This window comes from Melanerpes formicivorus, unplaced genomic scaffold (genome assembly GCF_026170545.1).
Source record: "Melanerpes formicivorus ecotype bairdi unplaced genomic scaffold, bMelFor1.0.p_v2 SCAF_4, whole genome shotgun sequence".
In the NCBI taxonomy this organism is placed as follows: Eukaryota; Metazoa; Chordata; class Aves; order Piciformes; family Picidae; genus Melanerpes; species Melanerpes formicivorus.
The window spans coordinates 25,375,300-25,402,573 of record NW_027142356.1 but is presented as its reverse complement, the minus strand read 5'-3'; the positions used below and the strand labels follow the sequence as shown (position 1 = coordinate 25,402,573).

The 27,274-nt window shown below is 48.9% G+C and overlaps 1 protein-coding gene across 8 annotated transcripts in view; it reads right to left on the bottom strand.

Annotated features, from left to right (window-relative positions):
* Positions 1-27,274, bottom strand: part of EPHA5 (EPH receptor A5) — a 210,182-nt gene that overhangs the window by 156,727 nt on the left and 26,181 nt on the right. For all 8 annotated transcript variants that reach the window (XM_068137385.1, XM_068137381.1, XM_068137382.1 and 5 more), the window contains exon 3: positions 8,010-8,673. In XM_068137385.1, the coding sequence (XP_067993486.1) occupies positions 8,010-8,673 (664 nt within the window). The remainder of the gene's footprint in view (positions 1-8,009; positions 8,674-27,274) is intronic.

Below are 27,274 nucleotides of genomic sequence, written 5' to 3'. Positions count from 1 at the left end.
GACAGACACCATACAACCTGCAGCCAAAAGCTACCTCTGACACTGGCTGCTTTTGTGTCTAATTAAAATCAACCAGGCACTCCAGCTGATAATTATCTAAACACCTTCCATGCTCCACTCCCAGCCAATTTGGTTTTAATCAGCAAAATGCATGAGAAGTATGAACGATGGGCACAGATCTCCCTGGAGGGGGCAACTCTAGTTCCAAATTCAGTATTTTCCATGTACTGAATATTTCCATCAATGTTTTGCTTGCCATGTAATCACCTCCCAGTAGAACAATTAAAAAGAGATTTTTTTGTTGTTGTTTATTAATTTATTTATATCCCTGGCTTTTTCTTGTTTTCCACTCCACCACAAAGGTAACAGCAGGCTCGCCTTATTCACCTGAGTCCTAGCTGGGAAGTCTCCCAGAAGACAAACAGGATTTAGCAGCAACTAGCATCCATAACAAGGAGTTTAGAGAGAGACTTCCCAGGAGCACAGAACAGTGGGGGTTGGAAATGACCTCATCTGCTCCAAGTTGGGGTTGGAACTAGATGATACTTGCGGTCCCTTCCAACCCTGAATGAAACTATGAAACTATGAAGCTCCCTGCCAAAGCAGGGTCACCCACAGCAGGTTGCCCAGACCTCACCTGGATTACTGCATGCAGCTCTGGAGCCCTCAACACAGGAAGGGCTTGGAGTTGATGGAGTGGGTCCAGAGGACAGCATTAGAATAGAATAGAATAGAATAGAATAGAATAGAATAGAATAGAATAGAATAGAATAGAATAGAATAGAATAGAATAGAATAGAATAGAATAGAATAGAATAGAATAGAATAGAATAGAAACCAGACCAGGTTGGAAGAGACCTTCAAGATCATTGCGTCCAACTTATCATCCAACACCACCTAATCAACTAAACCATGGCACCAAGCATCCTGTCAAGTCTCCTCCTGAACACCTCCAGTGATGATCAGAGGGCTGGAGCACCTCTGCTGTGGGGACAGGAGAAGGGCCAAGAAGGCCATAAAGCAGCCTTCTAGTATCTGAAGGGAGCTACAAGAAGGAAGCAGAGGGACTGCTCCCAAAGGCCTGAAGTGATAGGATGGGGGGGCAATGGTTTGAAATGAGAGAAGAGTAGATTTAGATTGGATATTAGGAACAAATTCTGCACCAGGAAGATGCTGGAACACTGCAACAGGTTGCGCAGAGAGGGAGCTGAGGCTTCATGCCTGAAGGTATTCAAGATGAGGCTGGGAAAGGCTCTGAACAACCTGATCTAGCAGAGGACATCCCTGCTGACTGCAGAGGGGGTTAGCCTAGACAGCCTTTGGAGGTTCCTTCCAACCCAAACCATTCTATGATCACAATGTCCAGGCAGTTTTGGAATCTCTCCAGAGGAGACTCCACAAGCTCTCTGGGCAGCACCTGAGGGGAAGAGACAGGCAAGCAAGTTGTGGAGGAGACTGAAGAAAAGTTGCCCCACATCTGCGCCAACATCAGATGCAAAGCCCAGAAACACTGTATGCTTTGGAGCAAAATCCAAGCTCCAAAGAAGTATTCCATTTGCAGTAGCACAGTTCTGTTTCCTAAAAATAAAGGACCAGGGAAGGCAGATGCTGAGCTGCATCCTCAGAGTGATTTGGTCAGGATGCAGGGTTTATTTGTGGTACCAGCCCTGTGTCTCACTCGCAAGTCATGCCCCTGGGACATCTGCTATGCAGACACAGAAGCACCATGGTCAGCAGCCCTGGATCTGCCATCAGCTTCTCTGCCAGCCCTCACTTGCCTCCCAGCCCTGCCCAGATGGTGCCTTCTCCTACTCACCAGCTGAGGAGAGTGCTACCTCTGCCTGCCTGCTCCCACACAGCTGAGAAAACCAAAAATCAACCCTAACAATTCTCTCCAAATAGCCCTGCAAGAGCTGATCAACAAGAGGACAATCACAGCTCTGAGAAAGAGCCTTCAGCATCTGCACTGATTGCACCACTCTGAGAGGAAGATGCGAACCTCTGCTTCACCCCCATCAGACTCACAGATTGCACTGGCTTAGAAGGGACCCTCTAAGGTCATGTAGTCCAACCCCCTGCACTCAGCAGGGACACCTCCAACTCAAGCAGGTTGTCCAAGGCCACATTATGTTTGATTTTTAATGTCTCCAAGCACAGGGCCTCAGCCACATCCCTTTTAAACAGTCCCTTCCCAGCTCTCCTGTAGCTCTCTTCAGGTACTGGAAAGCTGCTCTAAGGTCACCCAGGAGCCTTCTCTTCTTGAGGATGCCCCTGTACACTGCACTGGTTAGGCCACACCTCGAGTACTGTGTCCAGTTCTGGTCCCCTCAGTTTAGGAAGGAGGTTGACTTGCTGGAGCGTGTCCAGAGAAGGGCAATGAAGTTGGTGAGGGGTTTGGAACACAAGCCCTGTGAGGAGAGGCTGAGGGAGCTGGGGCTGCTTAGCCTGGAGAAGAAGAGGCTCAGGGGTGACCTTATCACTCTCTACAACTACCTTAAGAAGGGTTGTGGACAGGCAGAGGTTGGTCTCTTCTCCCAGGCAGCCAGCACCAGAACAAGAGGACACAGTCTCAGGCTGTGCCAGGGGAGGTTCAGGCTGGAGGTCAGGAGGAAGTTTTGCACAGAGAGAGTGATTGCCCATTGGAATGGACTGCCTAAGGAGGTGGTGGAATCGCCATCACTGGAGGTGTTCAGGAGGAGACTTGACAGGGTGCTTGGTTGCATGGTTTAGTTGATTAGGTGGTGTTGGATGATAGGTTGGACGCAATGATCTTGAAGGTCTCTTCCAACCTGGTCTATTCTATTCTATTCTATTCTATTCTATTCTATTCTATTCTATTCTATTCTATTCTATTCTGCCCCAATTCTTTCAGTCTGTCTCCACAGCAGAGGTGCTTCAGTCCTCTGATCATCTTGGTGGTCTCCTCTGGACCCTCTACAGCAGGTCCATGACCCTCTTATATTGAAGGCTGCAGAGCTGGACACAGCACTGCAGGTGAAGTCTCACCAGAGCAGAGGCAGAATCACCCCTCTCCATCTCTGGCTACACTGCTTTGGATGCAGCCCAGGCTGCTGTTGGCCTTCTGGGCTGCAAGTGCCCATTGCTGGCTCATGCGCAGCTTCTCACTCACCAGCACCTCCATGCCCCTCTCCGCAGGGCAGCTCTCAATCTCATCATCCCCCAGCCTGGACTGATACCAAAAGTCACTCCAACCTAGGTGCAGGACCTTGCATTTTGCTGTATTGAACCTCATGAGATTCTCCTCAGCCCAGCTCTCCACCACCGGCCCAAGTCCCCCTGGATGGCCCCATCCCATCCTTCAGTCTTATCAACCACACCACTCAGCCAGAACAAAATCACCCCAAGAACTGCTTTGGCATCTGAACTTCTGCTCTATGTCAGCTGACCTGTGTCAATCAGTTTTCATTCCATCCAGAATAAAAGTGGATGTGTGGACATGGCCCTTGGGGACATGATGTAATGGCCATGGTGGTGTTGGGTTGATGGCTGGACTCGATGATCTTATGTTCCAACCCAAACAATTCCATGATTCTTTAAGCAGAGTAAATAACATGAAGAACTCTATGTGCTGGTAGATGCTCTGTGTTTTTCTCTCCTGGACTGCCTGACTGGTGTTTGGGAAGGGCTCTCCCTGCTCCTGGCTGACATAATGATGGTCTCAGCACTCTGTGGTTGTAGCTCTGACAAACACCTAAATAACTTCTGACCTTTGCTTTGTAAATCACTTGGGTGCAGCTCACCAGCAGTCTCCCTGTTTGCTTCTGCTTAGGCAGAAGCAGCTTATTAGTGACTGTGCTTTGGGGAACACTCAGGCCTGACTTTGTTTATTCAAATTTCTCCCTCAAAGATGACATTTTCCAAGCTCCAGTGTCGCATCTGGACAGAAGCAGGCTACACTCTCTTATTAGAGATGAGGTAAATCCCAGTTACCCTCACAAATATGTGCACCATTGAAATCCCTTTTGCCTACAAATCATTAATTGGCACTGATGTTCTGAATTCATCATCTTGTCAGCAGGGTTCCTGTTTGAAGAAGGCACTGACAGACACAGCTGAGCAATTCCTCTCGCTGGGGACAGTGAAGTTGTAAATATGACATGGTCTGATCTCCCTGTACAATGTGTTGGCTGTACAGACAGCAAGGAAGTGCTGTTAAGAACCCAAACTACATAGATTTTTACAAGATCTTGCACCTGGGTTGGGGAAATCCCAAGCACAAATCCAGGCTGGGTGAGGAGTGGCTCAAGAAAAGCCTGGAGGAGAAGGACTTGGGGGTGTCAGATGATGAGCCAGCAATGGTCACTGGCAGAAGGCAGCTGTGTGCTGGGCTGCATCCAAAGCAAGGAGAACAGCAGAACAGGGAGGGGATTCTGCCCCTCTGCACTGCTGAGACCCCACCTGCAGCACTACAGTTCTGATGCCCCCAGCATAAGAAGGACACGGAGCTGTTGGAGAGGGTCCAGAGGAGGAGATGATCAGAGGACTGGAGAACCTCCCCAGTGTGGACAGGCTGAGAGAGTTGGGACTGTTCAGCCTGGAGAAGATAAGAACAGCCTTACAGTACCTGAAAGGGGCTACATGAGAGCTGGGGAGGAACTTTTGACAAGGGCTTGAAGTGATAAGACAAGGGCAAATGGCTTTCAGCTGGAAAAGGGAAGATTGAGACTGGAGATTAGAAATAACTTCTTTCCAGTGAGGGTGGTGAGACACTGGAACAGGTTGCCCAAGGAGGTTGTGGATGCCTCCTTCCTGGTGATGTTGAAGGCCAGGCTGGATGAGGCCTTGAGCAACCTGGTCTAGTGAGAGGTATCCCTGCCCATGGCAGTGGGGTTGGAACTGGATGATCTTTGAGGTCGTTTCCAACACAAACCATCCTATGAGTCTCTTTTAGCAGCATGGCCTATCTCCCACATATGCCCTGGGACATCTGAAGAGGTAAATCATGGCTCTTTGGGGATGTGGTACTGAAGGAGCAGTGTTAAGGTTCATTATTTCCAACAATCAGTTGCTGTGCCAGGTAATAAGAGAAACAGGAGGAGCTGCTCTGTGAATTTTTACACTACCTTCTGGAGCTGTGACTTGGTGCCACTAAAGAGCTGATGGTTATTTGCTTTGGTTCAGCTGGTGCTGTCTCAATGGCTCCTTGAGGAAAATGCCTGGTTTCAAGTACCCTTGTCATGGTGGGTCTCCTCTTTGTCAGGCAGAAATCAGCTAGAGATGAGGGCCAGAGATAAAATGCTATGAAACTTGATGTAGCACCACTAAAGTTTCTGTCATTACCAGTTAAGAATTTTGACCAAACAAGTTCTTCTCTGCCACTCTCTGTGGCCCTGCACTGCCTTAGGCTGGGTCTCTGTAGCTTCAGTTGGATTTGCTTGCCTTATAGAGCAGGGCTCATCAGCAGGCTGCTGCTGCAAATTAATAAAGCTACTGTGAAAAGGCCACCTTCTGGTACTTCTTTTTGTATACACAGAATTGTTTGGAATGGAAAAGCTCTTTCAGATCATCCAGGCCAACCATTCTCTAGCTCTAGCGAGGCTGAGGCTTGGTTGGAGGCCAGGCTGGATGAAGCCTTGGGCAACCAAGTCTAGTTGAGAGGTGTCCCTGCCATAGCAGAGTGGTTGGAGTAGATGATCTCTATGGTGCCTTCCAACCTGAGCCATCTTTGATTCTATGATCTATCTGACCCACACTCATCCGTGACAGCCTAGATTTCCTCAACTTTGGCTAGTGTTAGCTCCCCCTGTGCAGTATCAAACACCAAATTGCAGATTCACAGAATCCTAGTAAGAAGGGACCTCTAAAAGTCATCCAGTCCAACTCCCCTGCACTCAGCAGTACATCCTCCACTAGATCAGGCTGATCAGAGTCTTGTGCAGCCTGACCTTGAATATCTCCAAGGATGTGGCTTCAATTCCCTCCCTGGGCAACCCGTTGCAGTGTTCCAGCACCCTCATGGTGCAGAATACGTTCCTAGTATCCAACTCTTCCTGCCCCAAAATGGGAGCAGTGTCTTTATTGGCACAGGAAAAGCAAAGCAAAGGTGGCTTTTTGCTACACCTTCAGGTGAAGGAGACTCCTGATCAGGAAGCACACCCCACAAGCTGCTCCTCCAAAAATAACCATCTCCTGTGTTTCTCTCTAAGTCAACCCTTGAAGTGTGTTATCCTCAGGGGCACAGTGTGTGAATAAGGACTAAAGGATCAAGGTGACAGTTTGCCCTGGAGATACACTGTGCTCTGCTCTGCACTAACACTGCAAACACCACTCAGGAGGGTCTACAGCCAGATGAACAGAAAAACCAACCCTGAGTGTACTGCTTCATTCAAATATTTCCCTTCAGTTTTCCCTTCCTTTTCATTTTTATTTTAAATGTCCAAACACATTTTAAGATGAACCTTTCATGACAGAAGGGTAACATTGATAAGCAAGCATGTAATAAATTAAGTGATAAAATGAGATAGGATCACAGAATCCCTTTGGTTGGAACAGACCTTGAAGACTGTGTCCAACCATTCCTTAACTCTAGCAAGTCTGGTGCTAAACCATGGCCCTCAGCACCACATCTCTGCCCCTTTGAAACACCTCCAGGGATGGGGATTCAACCACCTTTTGGGCATCCTGTTCCAGTCTTTGAGAACCCTTTCAGTCAAGAAGTTGCTTCTCATATCCAACCTAAACCTCTCCTGGTGCAAGCTGAGATCATTTCCTCTCCTCCTATCACTTCATACTAAGGAGAAGAGACCAACCCCCACCTGACTCTAACCTCCTTTCAGGGAGCTGTAGAGAACAATGAGGTCTACCCTCAGCCTCCTCTTCCCCAGACTATACACCCCTCATTCCCTCAGCTGCTCCACACCAGACCTGCTCTCCAGACCTTTCACCAGCTTTGTTGCCCTTCTCTGGACCAGCTCCAGCACCTCAATGTCCTTCTTGGAGTGTGGGGCCCAAAACTGAACCCAGGACTGAAGGTGTGGCCTCACCAGTGCTGAGTACAGGGGGACAATTCCCTCCCTGGTCCTGCTGGCTACACCATTGCTGATCAAGGTCAGGATGCTGGTGGCCTTCTTGGCCACCTGGGAACACTGTGGCTCATCTTCAGCCAGCTGTTAATCAACACTCCCAAGTCCTTCTCTACTGGGCAATTTTCAGTCACTCTGCCCCAAGCTTGCAGTGTTCATGGGGTTGTTATTACCCTGATCATCCACCCTTAAAGGATCTTGTGCTTCTTTGAAAGTCTTCCTTTCCCAGTTCTGGGCTTTACATACCACAGCTCTCCTGCTCAAAGTCCCTGATGGTTCAGGAGACCTGTGCTAAGTAGCAACTCAGGAACCTTGGCCAGCTACTTGTGTGAAAACCTCAGCATACATGGAAGCATTTTTATCAGCAGGGATTTAGGCTTAACTCTGAACAGCTGAGCAGCTTTGAATTCAATTATTTACCAGAGAGGAAAATCAATCACCTCACACCACAGCAAATCCTCATTCCCCCCACAGAGTGAGAAAGGGAGAAAAACAGACTCCTTTCAAAACAAACCCAAAACACATCTTGCACAGGGAAACAGATTTCAAACATTTCATAGCACAGGGAATGGCATACGAGAAAATCAAGCTGAAGTAACAGAGCTTCTCAAATTCCTAAGGAACCCCAATATTGAGGCAAAATAACGTAAGGATTTCAATAGCCCCTAAGATTGCAACTGCCTCCTGAACTCAACAGCACAGTGCTCCGCAGGGAACAGGGACATGCCACATTCTCCTTCTCCACAGCCCTGAACGCACCAGAAAGACCTCTACAGAGGCATCAAGTCCTGCCACATCCAGCCAGGGCCTCTGTCTTCATCCTGGCACAGCCAAAGGACCTCAGTGGAAGTGAGGAGCCAGCCCATCACTGCCCACTCGAGCAGGCACTGATGCCACGGGAGCGCAGAAAGCCAAGGCGGCACACAGCGCCGGGCAGCCCCCGGGGCAGCCCCTGCAGGCCCTTACCGTGGCAGGTGTTGTTCTTCTCCTCGTAGCCCGCCTTGCACAGGCACTTCCCGATGGGCACCAGCCACTCCCCCTCAGCACTGCAGTGCATCTTGGGGGCCTCCTCAGTCACCGAGTGGTCGACGCAGACCCCGGCCACCTCCAGCAGCTGCGAGGAGTCAGCTCCCGTGATGGTGTCGGGGAAGCGAGCCAGGTTGCGGACCACCGAGGGGCACTTCTTGTAGTACACACGCACGGAGACCAGGGCGATGCAGGCCCCCACGTCCTGGAAAGCCAGGTAAAAGCCCTTCTTGCTCAGGGGCCCAACGTCTCTCACCTCCGTGTTCAACTTCATAACTCTGTCACCAAGGTCCAGCTCGGTGAAGCTCTCGTCGGCAGCAATGGTGTCGATCTTGATGTACTGGTTTTCTCTGATCTTCCTCCCATCCTCGTCGTCTGATTCAAAGTAATACATGTTGAAAGTCTCCTTGCACGTCCCAAGTCCTCCTGGAAGGCTGTTACAGTCCCTTAGGGTGAATTTGAGCTCGATGAAGATGCGGGATGCCCCTTCATTAGAGATCCAGCTGGTCAGAAGCCAGTTGTTCTGATTCTGTTCCATCACCTTGCACACTTGGTAGGTGTGTATGGGAGCGTAGTTCTCATCCACCTCACCGATCTCTTCCCACTGTGGGAAAAGGGAAACGTGTTAAAGTCACAGCTCCCACAAAATCTCAGCTTTCCCATCTAAGAGGGCCTTGAGCTTCAGAAAGACTGACACAGAAAGGGGAAAATAAAGAATAGGATAGAATAGAACAGAATAGAATAGACCAGACCAGACCAGACCAGACCAGACCAGGTTGGAAGAGACCTTCAAGATCATCGCATCCATCCTATCACCCAACACCACCTAATCAACTAACCCATGTAACCAAGCACCCTGTCAAGTCTCCTCCTGAACACCTCCAGTGACGGCGACTCCACCACCTCCCCGGGCAGCCCATTCCAATGGGCAATCACTCTCTCTGTGTAAAACTTCCTCCTGACCTCCAGCCTGAACTTCCCCTGGCGCAGCCTGAGACTGTGTCCTCTTGTTCTGGTGCTGGCTGCCTGGGAGAAGAGACCAACCTCTGCCTGTTTACAACCTCCCTTCAGGTAGTTGTAGAGAGTAATGAGGTCACCCCTGAGTCTCCTCCTCTCCAGGCTAAGCAGCCCCAGCTCCCTCTGTCTCTCCTCATAGGGCTTGTGTTCCAAGCCCCTCACTAACTTCGTTGCCCTTCTCTGGACTCGTTCCAGCAAGTCAACATCCTTCCTAAACTGAGGGTCCCAGAACTGGACACAGTACTTGAGGTGTGGCCTAACCAGTGCAGTGTACAGGGGCAGAATGACCTCCCTGCTCCTGCTGGCCACACTGTTCTTAATGCAGGCCAGCATGGTAGTGGTTGGAAAAGACTTCTGGAGATTATCAAGTCCAATCCCCCTGCCAAGTCAGATTCACCTAAAGAAGGTCACACAGGAACACATCCAGTCAGGTTTTGAATGTCTCTGTAGATGGAGACTTCACCACTTCTCTGGGCAGACTGCTCCAGGGCTCCAGTACCCTTAAATTAAAGAAGTTCCTCCTCATCTTTAGACGGAACTTCTGATGTTCAAGTTTGTGCCTGTTACCCCCTGTCCTGTCACTGGGCATTACTGAACAAAGCCTGGTCCCACCCTCCTGACACCCACCCTTCTAATTACTGATCAGCATTGATGAGATCCCCCCTCAGGCTGCTCTTCTCCAGAGTAAACCACCTCAATTCTTTCAGTCTTTCCTCAAGACAGGAATGTTCCAGACCCCTCATCATCTTTGCAGCCCTTTGCTTCTCCAGTAAGTCCAGAACTGGAGCCCAGAATAGGACACAACACTCCAGCTGTGGCCTCACCAAGCCAGAGTAGCAAGGAAGGAGAATCTCCCTTGACCCCCTGGCCACATTGATGCACCCCAGGATGCCATTGGCCTTCTTGGACACAAGGGCACCTTGCTGGCTCACGGTCAGTCTGTTGTCCATCAGCACTCCCAGGTCCTTTTCCCCATTCTCTTCAGACAGAGCTGCCTCTCCCCAGAGACTTCAGGCAGCTGCCCCCTTCTGCTTTTACATCCCTCCCCAAGCAGGGGATAGGAGTATTAGCCAACACACCTTCTGCCTGGTCCCACCAGAGACATCAGACAAGGATGTCACAAAATGGTAGGGGCTGGAAAGGACCTCTGGAGAACACAGAGTCCAACCTCCTAGCTAAAGCAGGGTCATTTTGACCAAAAAAGGAATACAGATTACAGGATGGAAGGCAGCACCTGATGGTTACTGGAAAAGAAAACTCACCAGCTTAAAGAGGCAGCATCCAGCTGAAAATATGTGCATGAGAAAAACCAAGTACATGCAAAATCTGTGCAATGTCAGAATGCCCCTCTGCAGCACCCCATTTCTTAGGTATAAATCAACCCCATCTGCAGGATTAAAACAAAAATGCAGGTGTTGATTTGTGCTAAATGCTCTCCCTCTGTCTTTTAGAGCCCTAAGAAGGGAAACACAAATGCATTCCAATGGCCTGGTGTTAAATTATTTATAGGAGACCTATTTCTGAATCAGGGATTTCCAGCAAGCTGCTGCTGGTGAGTTAACAGAAGCTAAAGGTTGCACTCAGCTCCATCAATAGGAAGCATGCAATTCATGCAGGCTGGCTGCCTAGAGAGAGGCCCAAGATCTCACACATCTAACTACAACTCCAAGAGCTCGAAAAGCACTCAGTGGAGTGGCCTTGGGTTAAATGGACAATTTTAAACCACATTCACCAGCTGTCTTGATACTCAGCCTTCTTTCTAATCCCCAGGATTCCAGGACTGCAATTTGCTACCACAGCACAGCACACACACACAGAGAAAAAGCTGCTGCTCCACAAAAGCAAATACTGACAGCAGGGATGAGCATTTCAAAGCTTTTGTTTATTTGGTTTGCAGGAAGCATTCATCTTTTTTTTTTAGCAAGGAGAATGTCTGTTACTGGTTTTCAGTAACTCAGTTCAACTCTTTAGTGACTGCTAAAGAAGGTGTGGAAATTTCAAGCCTCTTTCATAGAATCATAGGATTGTTTTGGTTGGAAAAGCCCCTAAGATCATCAAGTCCAAGCATCAACCCAACACCACCATGGCCATTAAACCATGTCCCCAAGTACCATGTCACAGAACCACATAATTGCTCATCCCACACAACATGGCACTGCTGAGGGCAAAATTATGCTGTTGGCAAAACCCTAGGAGTCTTAAAGAGCAAAAGGGAGCTTAAGATTTACCTGGAACCTTCCCAGCTGGACTCCCTCTCTCCTTGGACCACAGAATCATAGACTCGTTTTGGTTGGCAAAGCCCTTCAAGATCATCCAGTCCAACCATTCTCTAGCTCTGCCAAGGCTGCTGCTAACCTGTGGCCCTGAGCACCACACCTCTGCCTCTTGGAAACACCTCTAGGGATGGGGATTCAACCACCTCCCTGGACAGCCTGTGCCAGGCTTTGAGAACCCTTTCAGTCAAGAAGTTGCCTCTAAGATCCAACAACCTAAACCTCCCCTGATGCAACTTGAGGTCTCCTTCTATCCCTTGATCCTAGGGAGAAGAGACCAACCCCCACCACACTGTAACCTCCCTTCAGGGAGTTGTAGAGAGCAACATCTCTTTGTCATGCAACCTGCTGCTGTTCCCACCACTCATTTCACAGACTGCCTGGGTACAAGAAGCCTCCATCCTTTCCTATTTAATTTTCCACCCCACCACATGGAGCTCAGCATCATGTGCAAATTAATTCTGGTATCTGCTGGCACAAAAAAGCAACATTGAGAATGCATTTATGCATTTTCACCTTTTTTCTTTTTTTTCCCCCCTTTTGGGCACAGATCCCAGGCTTTGAATGAGTGAAAGCATCTGAGATACCCTCCGTAGAATGGTTTATGTTGGAAAAGACCTTTAAGATCAAAGTCTAATCCAGCACAGACAAGTCCACCTTTGCACAACCCCCAGCTGGCTCCAACCTCCTTTTAGGGAGTTGTAGAAAGCAATGAGGTCTCCCCTCAGCCTCCTCCTCTCCAGTCTAAATAATCCCAGTTTCCTTGGTGACTCCTCAGAGGACCTGTTCTCAAGACCCTTCCCCATCTTTGTTGAACCTTCTCTGGACATGCTGCAGCCCCTCTAGGTCCTTCATATAGTGAGGGACCCAAAGCTGATCGCAGTGTTGAAAGCCTGGCCCACAGCCAGCAGAGGGTATTCTTACCCCCAAAACCTGCTGCTAAACCCAGCAGGAGCACAAAGTGCAGCAGAGAGCTCACCAGGGTGTTATGCAATCCCCAATCCAAGTCAGAGGAGGAGCCCTGCTGCCCTTCCAGAAGGACAGCCCAGCCCAGGATCCAGCTCTCTGATTTCTCCTGTCTTCCATCCCAGGAACATTTGGGCAGTCTCTTTGATTTCCTTCTATGCAGCTGGTGTTAAGACCTGGCTGCCAATCAGTGGCCTCCAGCCCCCTCCCATACACACACTCCCTACCGCTCCTCAGCTTCATCTGGCAGCCTGCTTCTCCCATTCCCTTTGCTGCTCTGCTCCCATCACAAAGCCCAAAATCTTGGTTGCTTTCTTTTTTTAGCTGCCTGCTGGCTTTCCACCTGCTCTCCTATCACAGAACTAATGCAAATAATAAGCAGGCTCTCCTCTGCACTGTCTCAGTGACTTCAGCGAGGTCACCTAAGGCTACATCTCCAGTGAAAGCCAGGCAGAGCACTAAGCATTCCTTTTTTTGCCTCTGCACTGCAGAGGGTTTTGCAGGGCTGTGCCTGCTGTAAAATAGGCTGTATCACCATCTCGCCTCTTCCATCCACCACTTACAGACAGGCCAGTCCCAAAATTCAGCTCCTTCAAAGCCTGCCAAGTTTTATCAACACCTCCTGCCATGTACAGCATGGCTCAGATGTTCAGCTCCAGAGCTGTGTGACTAAAGGACAATCTTTCCTTTGCCTAGGGGTGGTTCAGACTTCAATAAAAAAAGTTTTGAATCACAGAATTGTTTCTGTTGGAAAAGATCTTTTAGATCATAAAGTCCAGCCATTCTCCAGCTCTACTAAGTTGGGTAGTTTGGGAGACAAGGAGTTGGATATGAGCCAGCAATGGGCACTTGAAGCCCAGAAGACCAATGGCATCCTGGGCTGCATCAACAGCAGCATGGCCAGCAGATGAGAAAGGCAATTCTGCCCCTCTGCTCTGACAAGATCTCACCTACAGTGCTACATCCAGCTCAGGGGCCCCCAGCACAAGAGAGACATGGACCTGATGGAGTAGGTCCAGAAGAGCCCACAAAGATAATCAGAGGGCTGGAGAACCTCTGCTACTCTGCAGACTGAAAAAAAATTGGACAGTTGAGCATGGAGAAGAGAGACCTTAGAGCTGCATTTCAATATCAAAAGGAAACCTACAGGAAAGCTGGGGAGGGACTGATTAGAGGGCCTGTGGTGATAGGATGAGAGGCAATGGATTGAAACTGGAGCATGGTAAGTTTTGTGCCAGAGAAGGTTTAGGTTGGATTTCAGAAAAAACTTCTTGATTGAAAGGGTTCTCAAAGCCTGGAACAGGTTGTTCAGGGAGGTGGATGAATCTTCACCCCTGGAGGCACTTCCAAGAGGCAGAGATGTGGTGCTGTGGGCCATGGTTTAGCACCATCCTTGGTAGAGTTAGAGAATGGTTGCACTGGATGATCTTAAAGGACTTCTCCGACCAAAAGGATTGTATGAATCTATGATTTTGAGAGAGAAGAGCAATTAAAAGTTGAAGAAATAGTTTTCAGTGCATGCTTCTGATGAAATATATATGAAATGTACATGGCTGAATTTATTGCCTGTTCAAAGAGCTGCATGATCCAAGCTGTTGAAAAATGAAGAGACAACAGGACAAAGTCACCTCGGACCGCGCAGCGCTACACACCAAGGTGCAAAGGGAAGAAAAATGAGGATGGGACGGAAGTTTTGCTCAGACTTTGATCATTTGCATGATCAATGAAAGGTGTCAGCAGCAGAATGCAGATGGCAGGAGAACCCAGCTGGAGGTGAAGACAAACAAATTGAAAAGGAGCAGCAGACCCCCCCCCTCCAGCATCTCTAATCAGAGACTGCTCTGACCACTGCACAGAGCATAGCCGTGGGGTATTTGCAAACCCCTCCTGTCCCCACAATCCTGTGGCTTTTTTGTGTGTGTAAGTGTTTGAAACTCTCTGTCCATCTGAATTCACAGACTCGGAGAATGGTTTGAGTTGGAAGAGACCTCAACAGTCATCCACTTCCAACCCCACTGCCATGGCAGTGACACCTCCCACTAGACCAGGTTGCTCAAGGCCTCATCCAGCCTGGCCTTCAACATTTCCAGGAAGGGGATATCCACAACCTCCCTGGGCAACCTGTTCCAGTGTCTCACCACCCTCACTCTCAAGAATTTCTTCCTAATCTCCAGTCTCAATCTCCCCTCTTCCAGCTCAAAACCATTGCCCCTCATCCTGTTCCTACAAGCCCTTGCCAAAGCTCCTCCCCAGCTCTCCTGTAGTCTTCTTTAGGTACTGGAAGGCTTCTCTAAGGTCTCCCTGGAGCCTTCTCTTTTCCAGGTTGAACCACTCAAACACTCTCAGCCTGTCCCCATAACAGAGGTTCTCCAGCCCTCTGATCATCTTTGGAGCCTTCTCTGGACCTGCTCCAGGAGCTCCATGTCCTTCTTGTGCTGGGGGCACCAGAACTGGACACAGTGCTGCAGGTGGGGTCTCAGGAGAGCAGAGAGGCAGAATCCCCTCCCTGTCCTGCTGCTCTCACTGCTTTGGATGCAGCCCAGCACAGAGCTGCCTTCTTGGCTGCCAGTGACCATTGCTGGCTCATGGGGAGTTTGTCACCAACTGACACACTCAAGTCCTTCTCCTTGAGACTGTTCTTGAGCCACTCCTCACCCAGCCTGTATTTGTGCTTGGGAGTGCCCTGACCCAGATGCAGGACCTTGTTGAACTTCATGAGGTTGGCTTGAGCCCACCTCCAGCACATCAACCACACCACACAGCTTGCTGTCATCTCAGACTGGCTAAGAGTGCCTCAATCCCACTGCCCCTGTTGCTGACAGAGATGCTAGACAGCATCTTTTTCACATCAGCATCCATTTCTAATCACCATCCAGCAATTGAGGGGAAGAGAAGGCAGATGAGCATGAAAAAGGCAATGAAGGAACACAAGACTATTAAATCACTTTTCCCTGAATCATGTAGCACTCCGTGCAGAACAATCTCACAAGTGCCAGAACAAACGGCACTGGCATCACATGGCTTGAACGCTGAGAGTGCAGCAGAACTGGATATGCAGACAGACTCTATTACAAGAGGGATGTGGAGGTGCTGGAACGTGTCCAGAGAAGGGCCACAAGGATGATCAGAGGGCTGGAGCACCTCTCCTATGAGGACAGACTGAAGGAGTTGGGGCTGTTCAGTCTGCAGAAGAGAAGGCTCCCAGGTGACCTAATTGTGGCCTTCCAGTATCTGAAGGGGGCCTACAGGAAGGCTGGGGAGGGACTGCTCAGGATCTCAGGTAGTGATAGAACTAGGGGAAATGGAATAAAGCTGGAGGTGGAGAGATTCAGGCTAGATGTGAGGAGGAGGTTCTTCACCATGAGAGTGGTGAAGCCCTGGAATGGGTTGTCCAGGGAGGTGGTTGAGGCCCCATCCCTGGAGGTGTTTAAGACCAGGCTGGATGAGGCTCTGGCCAGCCTGATCTAGTGTGGGGTGTCCCTGCCCATGGCAGGGGGGTTGGAACTAGATGATCCTTGTGGTCCCTTCCAACCCAGACTGATACTATGATACTATGACTCACAGCATGGCAAGGATTTTGGAATCACAGAATAGTCCAGGCCAGAAGGGACCTCCCAAGGTTGCCTAGTCTGACCTCCCTGCAGTCAGCAGGGACATCCCCAACTGGACCAGGCTGCTCAGGGCCTCGTTGAGCCTCACCTTGAATATCTCCAGGGAAGGGACCTCAACCACCTCCCTGGGCAGCCTATAAGGAAATTCTTGGCTTCTTCAAAGCTTCTGGGATACTGTCCGTGCTGGACGTAGAATTATAGAATGGTTTGGGGTAGAAGGGACCCCCAAACATCACACAGTCCAACCCCCCTGCACTCATCAGGGACACCTTCCACTACATCAGGCTGCTCAGAGACTTGTCAAGCATGACCTGGTCTAGGGGAAGGCATTCCTGCCCACGGCAGGGGAGTTGGAATTGGATGATCTTCGTGATTCTTTCCAACCTAAACCATTCTATGAATCTATGAACCAAAAGAATTTCATGACTTGCTACAACGAGAGTAACACAAACCGCTCCATTTATTTTTAATTCAAATAAATCATTTATTATTGTCCTCAGCTGCCTATACTCAGAGAATTATTTGGGGTGGAAAAGCACTCTAAGATGACCCACAGTCCAGCCATCAGCCCAACAGCACCATGGCCATTAAACCAGGTCCTGAAGTGCCATGTCCACACGTTTCTTGAACACCTGATTTGCTGAAAGTGAGGAAATACTTTTTTTAAGGGTTTTCAGTAAAAGAGAAAGGAAAAGGAAACTTCATCAAAAGGTACATTTAATGAAAAGAAAACAGACTGAGGTGCATTTAAAGCACATAAAGCAGGACTAAGGTGCATTTAATGAAAAGAAACCAGACTGAACTTCTCAGGTGCCTGCTATTTCAGGCAGAGCCACATAACTGTCCGTGTGCTGTGCTGGCAGAGGCCAACCTCTCCAGGCATACCCCAAATTTGCCTTGATAATAGATGGCCCCATTCAGCATATCAGACCCATGAGCAGCTGCATTATTTTGCCTCTGCTCCCCTGGTCTCTAATCTCCCCAAAGCTTTTCACAGCCCTAATATTCCATTGATGGCTGAAGGCCCTGACAACTGCACACATAAATCAATTTTAAATCTTCCCATTAATCATCTTTCTGTAATCAGCAGCTATTCAGCACAAATTTACATCTCATTTCTGTTGGCCAAACAGCCACATTAGAGCTTTGAAGCTTATTCAGGCTTAAATGATTATATTCCCCTAATAAACACTGAAGTCCTCTCTCAGCCCAGCCGCTGTGAGCTGCATTAATGACACAGCACAGCAACGGGGGCCATCTGAAGTCAGCCTTTGGCCGTGCCAGAAGCAGTAGCAGCAGCCCCCACACCAGGCACATTTCTCTTCTTTTTTTTTTTGCATTTCCAATACAGTCAGCCAGAAGGGGGAAAAAAAAAAAATCAGAATGAGAAGGCTACTCTGCCTGTGCAGCCTCTCTTATGGGAACTGGCGTGCACAGCAGGCACATGCACCATGCAATTTATTGCACCTCCTCTTAACAGCTCCATTTGCCACCTCTTGAATATGTGAAGTTAGCAGGAAGAAAAGTGAAAACTCAGATTTGCTGATTGCTGCATGCTGAGCACCTTACAGCTGTCACCAAAAACAAAGCAGGCTGTGGGAGCTGAACTCTATACAAAATCCACTTCCCCCATTTGTCAGGCAGGTGGAATGTTGTTCCCAGCACCACCAGACTGAGCCTGAGCTTGCTTTCCTTCCATCACCTCAGAAGGGAGCAGGACATTTTTCATATCTGACTGCCACTTTTTTTCATAGGATCATAGAATGATCTGGGTTGGAAGGGACCTCAAAAGGTCATCCAGTCCAACCCTCCTGCACTGAGTAGAGACATCCTCCACTAGACCAGATTGCCCAGAGCCCTGGGTTGCTCTCAGTACTCTGTGTGACAAAGACTGTCACAGAACCTGCATTCAGCACTGGGGAGGCTGCACTTTGAGTCCTACATTCAATTTTGGGCCCTTACTAGGAGAAGAACATTGAGGGGCTGAAGAAGATCCAGAGAAGGACAACAAAACTGGTGAAGGGTCTGGAGAACAGAGCTGATGAGGAGCAGCTGAGGGACCTAGGGGTGTTTATCCTGAAAAAGAAGAGGCTAAAGAGGCTGAGGGAAGACCTCATTCTTCTCTACAACTCCCTGAAAGGAGATTGAAGTGAGATGGGGGTTGGTCTCTTCTCCCTAGAAACAAGTGACAGGATTAAGAGAAAAAGGCTTCAACTTGCACCAGGGCAGGTTTACATATTAAAAGAAACAACCCCATCTCCCTCAGCTTATCCTCATAGCAGAGGTGTTCCAGCCATCGGATCATCTTTGTGGCCCCCCTAAGAACTCCCTCCAACAGCTCTGTGCTCTTCTTACGCTGGGGACACCAGAACAGGATGCAGTATTCAATAATGGAGGTGGGGCCTCAGCAGAGCAGAGCAAAGGGGCAGAATCCCCTCTCTTGCCCTGCTGGCCACACTCCTCTTGCTGCAGCCCAGCACACAACTTCCTTCTGGGATGCCCTTCTGGGATGCATGAGGGCACTGCTAGCTCATGGGGAGCTTCTTAGTACCCAGCACACCCAAGTCTCTTTCTTCAGGGCTGCTCTCAACTCACTCTGCACCAAGCCTGGATTTGTGCCTGGAGCTGGCAGATGCAGGACCTTGCACTGTGACTTGCTAAACTTCCTAAAGTTAGCACTGGCTTGCTTCTCAAGCCTGCCAAGATCTTTCTGGATGGATCCCTGCTCTCAAGTGAGTTCAGAGCACCACACAGCTTGGTGTCATCAGTAAACCCGCTGAAAGTGCCCATGCTGCTGACAAAGATGTTAAAGAGCACTGGACCAAGAGCTCCCTGAGGAACTCTACTTGTCATTGGTCTCCACCTGGACATTGAGACACTGACCACAACTCTTTGAGTGCAACCACTCAGCCAGTTTCTTATCCACTGAGTGTTCCATCCATCAAGTCCATGTCTCTCCACCTCACAGACAAGGACAGCATGTGGGACAGTGTCAAATGCCTTGCACAAGTCCATGTGCTCATTTGTTAGTGATGGATGTTCTCTATACTAACCCACTCAGAAAAGATGCATTGCTGGAGACATTCCATACTTCATCAGCTTTTTTTTTCCTCACCTGCAACCTCCTGCTACCCCAGCCCTCCTCCAGCATCTGACAATCACTGAAAAACCAATTGAACATCAACAAGCCAGGGGAAGGAAAGGAAATACAATAGTCTGCTAAATACTGAGCTGTCTGCAGTGCAAACATAACTGCTGCTTCAGCAACCAGCTGTGAGGATACCAAGTCTAGGAGAGCTGCCTAAGCAATCAGAAGAAACTGAAAAACCTATTTACCTAACCTTAGGAGGCAGGGAGAGATACACAGGTAGCTAAACTATGTGCTAACTGGATAGTAGTGCTGTGACACCTACATGTTGTTAGATTGCTCTTCGTCTAACCAATAAAAGGTCCAGGAATTGAAATTAAATAGTTTTAAAGAGAACAGAAGATGAATCACATCCTGGGCTGCACCAAAAGCAACATGGCCAGCAGTCTTCTCTCCAGGCTGAACAACCCCATCTCCCTCAACCTATCCTCACAGCAGAGGTGCTCTAGCCCTTGGATCATCTTTCTGGCCTCCTCTGGACTCACTCCAACGACTCTGTGTCCTTCTTATGCTGGGGACACCAGAACAGGATGCAGTATTGGAGGCTGGGTCAGAGTAAAGGAGCAGAATCCCCTCTCTTGCCCTGCTGGCCTCACTCCTCTTGCTGCAGCCCAGGATATGGTTTGGAGGCCAGACTGGATGAGACCTTGGCCAAACAAGTCTAGTTGAGAGGCATCCCTGCCCATGGCAGAGGATTTGGAACAGGATGGTCTTTAAGGTCCCTTACAACTCAAACCATTCTGTGAATTGCAGCAAGAACCTTTTACTGCTCAGCAAGATTATCCTTTTCTGGTGCCTGCATTTCTGGTTAGAAAAAAGTTTTAAGTCTAGGAATTCCCAGGAGGAAATGTACAGAAACTAGAGATGACATTCAAGGTCAGGCTGGACAAGGCTCTGAGCAATCTGCTGTAGTGGAGGCTGTCCCTGCTGACTGCAGGTGGGTTGAACTGGATGACTTTCGGAGGTTTCTTCCAACCCAATCCATTCTATGATTCTGTCATTAATTAGCTATGCCTGCACTCACTGTACAAACTGGACTCACTGACCACTTCACACAAACATGAAATTACAGTCCCAGTCTCTTCATTCTTTAGCAGTTACACCATGAAATCAATTTCCTTTCCATCTTTCTCTCCTCCGCTTCAGGCTCTTTCAGTGAAACTGGATGCATGCTGCACAAAGTTGAAGTCTAAAAGGAAAAGGATGAAAGAATGCACTTTAAACCAGTGCAATTATCAGAGAAAGAGCTCATGAGCATGGGAACCAGCACTTCTAGGCTTAACTGACATCTTCCTTCTTACTGAAACACACAGCCACTGGTAGGGAGACAGCTGAAGAAATGGCCCTCTGACATTGAGGAGCTGCCCACACAGTACACCATACATAAAGCTGTGCAATAATGGCTGCTCTCATCCATAACTTACTGTGCACAAGGACACCTCAAACAGGAAGCAGTAGAAGAAATGGGCCACACAAGGAATGGAGTAAGCCAGTGAGGGGAAGAGCACAAACATCTGGTGTTGCATGTCCACAGCTTTCCCTTGCCTCAGGTGTAGATGCCGGAGGACCAGACCTGAAGAACTCTACCAGTCACACACACACAAGGGGAATGGTCATCTTTCTGTGGACTGAAGTAGCTGGAGTCAAGGTCACCAAAGCACACAGGTAACTTCAGTGAAGTCTCCTCTGCTCAGAGATGCAGGATTCTGAGATGCTGCAAAGTACATGGCTTTGCAGGCATGAAGCTTTTATTTGCACTGAAGCTGCTGCTGAGCCAGGACTGAATCACAGAATGGTTTGAGCTTGGAAGGGACCTTAAAGATCATCTAGGTCCAGCCCCCTGCCATGGGCAGAGACACCTCCCACTAGACCATATTGCTCAAGACACAATCTATAAAAGGTCTCATCACACAAGCAAGGCTAAATCAAAGAAGAGATCTTTCTCCAGATGCACTGTAGGTCAAGTCTACTGACTTGAGAGAATTGTGGCTTTTTAGTCTAGACAAGAGCAGCCCGAGAGGGGGATCTCATCAATGCTGATCAATACATAAAGGCTGGGTGTCAGGAGGATGGTACAGGCTTACCATAAGACAGCAATTTGTCTCTGTGAGCAAGAAGGCCAGTGGCATCCTGAGGTGTATTAAAAGGAGTATGGCCAGTAGGTTGCAGGAGGTTAATGGGCACAAACTGCAACATCAGAAGTTCCATCTAAACATGCAGAGGAACTTTTTAATTTCAGGGTGATGGAGCACTGGCACAGGCTACCCAGAGAAGTGGTGGTGTTTTCATCTCTGGAAACATTCAAAACCTGCCTGGATGTGCTCCTGTGTGAGCTTCTTTAGGTAACCCTGCCTTGGCAGGGAAGCTGGACTCAATGATCTCCAGAGGTCCCTTCCAACCCCTATCATTCTGTGATTCAGAGTTACAGGACTGCAAGGACCCTGGATCAAGATTCTGCACTGTAGGGACCACAAGAGAGAACTCCACAACATTAACAGACCCAGGGGCCCTCACTCTTATCAAGCTACACCACCGGTACCTTCCATTCACAGTCACAAATCTGCTCTTATTTCTTGAATAACCAGCAAATCCCATAATATTATGCTTATTTTCAACTGATTGTTTTACTCCAGCAGCAAGGAAATTGTAACTCAGTAAGAAATAGCACGTCTGGAATGTCAATGGTTTGCAATTAACATATTTGAACAGCAGGGAGTTGCCCAACTTTCTTTCTTTCTTAATATCATTGTGATTACTTCTGTATTTAACTGCAGTGTGGGAGAAAATGAGGCCACTTCTCACATTTAAATCTGTGCAGACAAGAGAAGAAAAGAAGTTTGCTAAGTAACAGCTTTGGTCACAGAATGGGGGGGGGGGGGGGGGGGGAATAAACAAAACGGTTTTCATAGAAACATAGAAGGGTTTGGGTTGGAAGGGACCTCAAAGATCATCCAGCTCCAACCCCCTGCCATGGGCAGGGACACCTCCCACTAGACCAGGTTGCTCAAGGCTTCAGCTAACCTGGCCTTCAACACTTCCAGGGAGGGAGATATCCACAACCTCCTTGGGCAACCTGTTCCACTGTTTCACCACCCTCACTCTCAAGAATTTCTTTCTAATCTCCAGTCTCAATCTGCCCTCTTCCAGCTCAAAGCCATTGCCCTTGTCAAAAGTCCCTCCCCAGCTCTCCTGTAGCCCCTTTAGGTACTCAAAGGTTGCTCTAAGGTCTCTCTGGACCCCTTTCCTCTCCAGGCTGAATAGCCCAAATTCTCCCAGCCTTTCCCCATAGGGGAGGTTCTCCAGCCCTCTGAACATCATTGTGGTCCCCTTTGGACCCACTTGAACAGTTCCATGCCCTTCTCCTCCAGGCTGCTCTTGAGCCACCCCTCACCCAGCCTGGAATTGTGCTTGGGATTGCCCCAACCCAGGTGCAGGACCTTGCACTTGGCCTTGTTGAATTTCATGAGGCTGGCTTGAGCCCACCTCTCCAGCCTGTCCAAGTCCCTCTGGATATATCCCTTCCCTCTAGTGTGTCAACCACACCACACAGCTTGGTGTCTTCTCAGACTTGCTGAAAAGACCTCACTGTCCATGCTGCTGACAAAGATGTTAAACATCACTGGTCCCAGTACTGACTCAAGGGACTCCACTTGTCACCGGTCTCCATTTGGACATTGTTTCATTGACCACAGCTCTCTGAGTGCAGCCATCCAGCCAATTCCTTACCCCTTTGCTGCTTTATTTTTGAACAGACAAAAGAAAGTCAGGAAAAAAGGCAGGGGACAGTCTGAGTTTTCAAGGCAATAATCAAGACACTGATGATTTAGAGTCATTCCCAGTTCAAGAAAGCACAGGACACCAATGGCATTGGGATCCATTTGGAGTCTCAGCTGCTTGCTTCATCTGTGGTTAAAAGGGACACTCTGTGGTCTTCCAGCAGGGACAGATGGACCAAGGAATTAATCTGTGAAAGGCCCCTCACATACAAAAAAGCTCAGCATAGATTGTGGCTAGTGCCAAAGACCCTCTGCAACACTTACAGGTTACAGATCATTATTTCAGTTGGAAAAGCCCTGTAAGATCATGGAGTCCAATCATTCTCTAACTCTACCAAGGCTGGTGCTAAGCCATGGCCTTCAGCACCACATCTCTGCCTCTTTGAATCACCTGTAAGGATGGGGACTCAACCACCTACCAGAGCAGCCTGTTCCAGTCTTTGAGAATGTTTTCAGTCAAGGAGTTGCTTTTCATATCCAACCTAAACCTTCCCTGCTTCATCCTGAAGCACAGAGACTTGTGCATATCCAGCTTCAGTGAGGTCAACCTCTGGGGAAAACCATCCCAGGTTAGGACTGGAGGAGCTAACCCAGCAAGCACTCAGGGGTAGCACTGTGCTCAGGAGGGGCAGGGAAGAGAGGAGTCCAAGAGGTTTACCTGGGCAAGCTTTACAAACACCAAGTGAGGTCTGCATAACATTCCCTGCTTCCTCTCCAACACCTTCACAGCAAAAGCCTTTTACATGCATTATCCAGGCAGCATCATAGCCAACCCCCCTGGGGGCTGAAGACATTTGCCAGTTCAGTGCTCTGAGAAACAGGCTCTGCTAGGCTTAGTTACAGTGACTCCAAACAGAGTGGTAGGGGTTGGAAGTGACCTCCAGAGATCATCCAGTCCAATGCCCCTGTCAAAGCAGGGTCACCTAGAGCAGGTCACACAGGAATGCATCCAGGTGGGTCTTGAAAGTCTTCAGAAAGGAGACTCCACAACCTCTCTGGGCAGCCTGCTCTAGGGCTCCAGCACCCTTACACCATAGAAGTTACTTCTCATGTTGAGGTGGAAATTCCTGTGACTGGAATTACCTCTATTGCCCTTCATCCTGTTACTGGATATCACTGAGTAGAGCCTGGCTCCATCCTCCTGACACCCACCCTTCAGATGTTCCTAGACATTGATAAAGTCCCCTCTCAGCCTTCTCTTCTCCAACCTAAACAGCCCTAGGTCTCTCAGCCTTTCCTCATCACACAGATGTTCCAGTCCCTTCAGCATTTTCATAGCCTCCATTGGACTGTCTCCAGTATATCCCTGTCCCTCTTGAACTGGGGAGCCTAGAACTGGACACAACAATCTAGATATGGTCTCTCCAGGGCAGAAGAGATGGGGAGGAGAACATCCCTTGACCTGCTGGCCAGTCTTCTTAATGCACCCCAGGGCACTGTTTGCCTTCTTGGCCACCAGGGCACATTGCTGTCCCATGGAGAACTTAACTAGCAACCAGGACTCCAAAGGCCTTCTCTTTGGAGCTGCTCCCCAACAGGTCAGCCCCTAACCTGTAGTGTACTGATAGGGTGACTCCTCTCCATCTGAACCGCCTGTCCACATGGAGACCACCCCTCCACCCACCACTAGGCTCTGAAGCATTTTGAAACTGGTTGCACAGGCCTTGGGAAGCTGAGTTTGCAGCCTGCCTCACCAGCACACAAATTCAATCAGCATTAAAACTAATACAGTAGGACAACAACCACATCCCCTTGCAGTCTTTGATTGCCTCAGCCTGGGATTTATCTGAGTTGCTGAGACTCGCGGAGCCATCAGGCTCTGGCTGACAGGCACAAGACGCTCCCTGGCTTACTGAGCTGCCCTTGCACAGGGAGATACAGTGCCATAGCACTGCTTGGGCTGGAAAAGCCCTCTAAGATCATCCAGCCATCAACCCAACACCACCATGTCCACTAAACAGTGTCCCCCAGGTGACACGTCCACGTAATTCTTGACATCTCCAGGGACAGTGACTCTACCGCATCCCTGGGCAGCCTGTTCCAATGCCCTGGATGATCAAAGAGGGAGAATAGTTTCTGCAGAAGAGTGACTGAGTAGGCAGGAACCATCCAGCAGGGGAAAGGTGTGTTTTAAAAACAATTATCCAACTCAAGCCATTCTCTGAACCTATGAATTTGGAGAAGAGTGAATTAATCATGGAATCATTTCAGTTGGAAAATCCCTTTTAGATTGAGTTCAACCACTCTCTAACTGCCAAGGCTGGTGCTAACCCATGGCCCTCAGCACCACATCTCTGCCTCTTTGGAACACCTCCAGGGATGGGGATTCACTTTCAGTCAAGAAGTTTTTTTCTTAATACCCAACCTACACCTCCCCTGGCACTTCCTTTCTGCTCCTCCTACCACTTGACACTAGGGAGAAGCAGCAAAATGAATTATCACAACAGTCACCATCAGGAAAATGCAAATTCCACACAGGGAAGGGGTCAGATACCTGAAACTGCAAAAAAAAAAGGTTTAATTTGGTCAAAAACCCATTTCCACTTTGAACTATTCCACTTGTTCCTGGCCAGCAGCTGCGCTCTGCCTGGTGTAATTCTGCAGCAGAGCAACTACAGTCACTCCTTTTGCAGTGATCTGCCCAAAGCCTCCTACCCCATCACCTGATACTACCTCTCAACGACCACAACATATTCATAGCTTTATATATATGTGTGCATCTTAGATAGAAGTAGCAATCCTTTCCTAAAACTTCACTGCTTTTATCACAGAAGCAGAGACAACCAGCTTGGGAGGGACCCCAAGGATCATCAGGTCTGACCTATCTAGGTCGCAGTAGAGTTAAATGAGCTGGACCAACACCCTTCCACGCTGCGTCTTCAAACTGTCCAGCATGGGGGAATCCAGTGCTTCCTTTCAGAGATGATCCCAATGTCTGACTGTTTTCATTGGGAAATCATTGAATGGTTTCAGTTGGAAGAGATTTTAAAGATTGTGTTCCAAGGGGCAGGGACACCTCCTACTAAGCCACATTGCTCAAGGTCCCATCCAACCTTCCTTGGAACACCTCCATCATTTCAGCCTCCACAACTTCTCTGGACAACCTGCTCCAGTGCATGGGGAAGAATTTCCTCATGGGGAAGAATTTCCTCCTAATATCTAAGTTTGAAGCCATCACTCATCCTGTCAAAAGGTGTAGCCCCCTTCTGGTATTGCAAGGCTGCTCTAAGGTCTCCCTAGAGCCTTCCCTTCTCCAGGCTGAAGAGAACCAACTCTCCCAGCCTATCCTATAGCAGAGGTTCTCCAGCCCTCTGATTATCTTAGTGGCCTCCTCTGGTCCCTCTAAAGTAGGTTCGTGTCCCTCTTGTGTTGAGGGCTCCACAGCTGGGCACAGCACTGCAGGTGAGGTCTCACCAGAGCAGAGCAGGGCAGAATCACCTCTCTCCATCTGCTGCCATGCTGCTTTCGATGCAGCCCAGGCTGCCATTTGCCTTCTGGGCTGCTAGTGTTCACTGCTGGCTCATGTCCAGCTTCTTACTCACCAGCACCCCCAAGTCCTTCTCTGCAGGGCTGCTCTCAATCTCATCATCCCCCAGCCTAGATTGATGTCAAGGGTTGCCCTGATCTAGGTGCAGACCTTGCACTGTGCCTTGTTTAACCTTACTGGATTCTCCTCAGCCCACTTCTGCAGATATTAAACAGCATTAGTCCCAATACAGCTTCTTGAGGGACACCACTTGCCTCCCATCTCCATCTGGACACCCTTTGGATGCCATCATCCAATCAATTCCTTACCCACTGCACAGCCACCCATCTGTATTTTTAGGGATGTAAACTAAACTCCAGAATTAGCACAGAGAGAAAAAGCATTTTGAAGGTGAGTACAGAGGAACACTCAGCTCCTCAATCTGGCATCAAAACAAAGCCAAGAGGAAAGCAGAAGGAGGTGGTACAATGAAATGACTTCATCTCACAGGATTATACTCGTGATTATGACTTGAATTGTGTCACCTGGGAGGATTTGGTGACAAACTGAACAATCTGGTGGTGCTGTCGTGACTTGTAATCACAACACTGGCTCCAACTTAGGGGCTTACTGCACATTTGCATTGCAATCAGCAAAGCACTCAGAGCATGGCTTCAAATCAAGGCTTGCAACGAGGTCTAACAGCTGCCCAACAAGCACTTGGGAAGGTTGAGACCAAAGCAAAGCTCTCAAGTGCAAGACCTCATCTGCAACGCTGTGTCTGGCTATGGGGCTCCCAACACCAGAGGGACGTGGATCTGATGGAGCAGGTCCAGAGCAAGCCCCAAAGATGATCAGAGGGCTGGAGTAGCTCTGCTTTGGGGACAGGATGTGAGGGCTGGGGCTGTTCAGGCTGGAGAAGAGAAGGTTTCGGGGAGACCTTAGAGC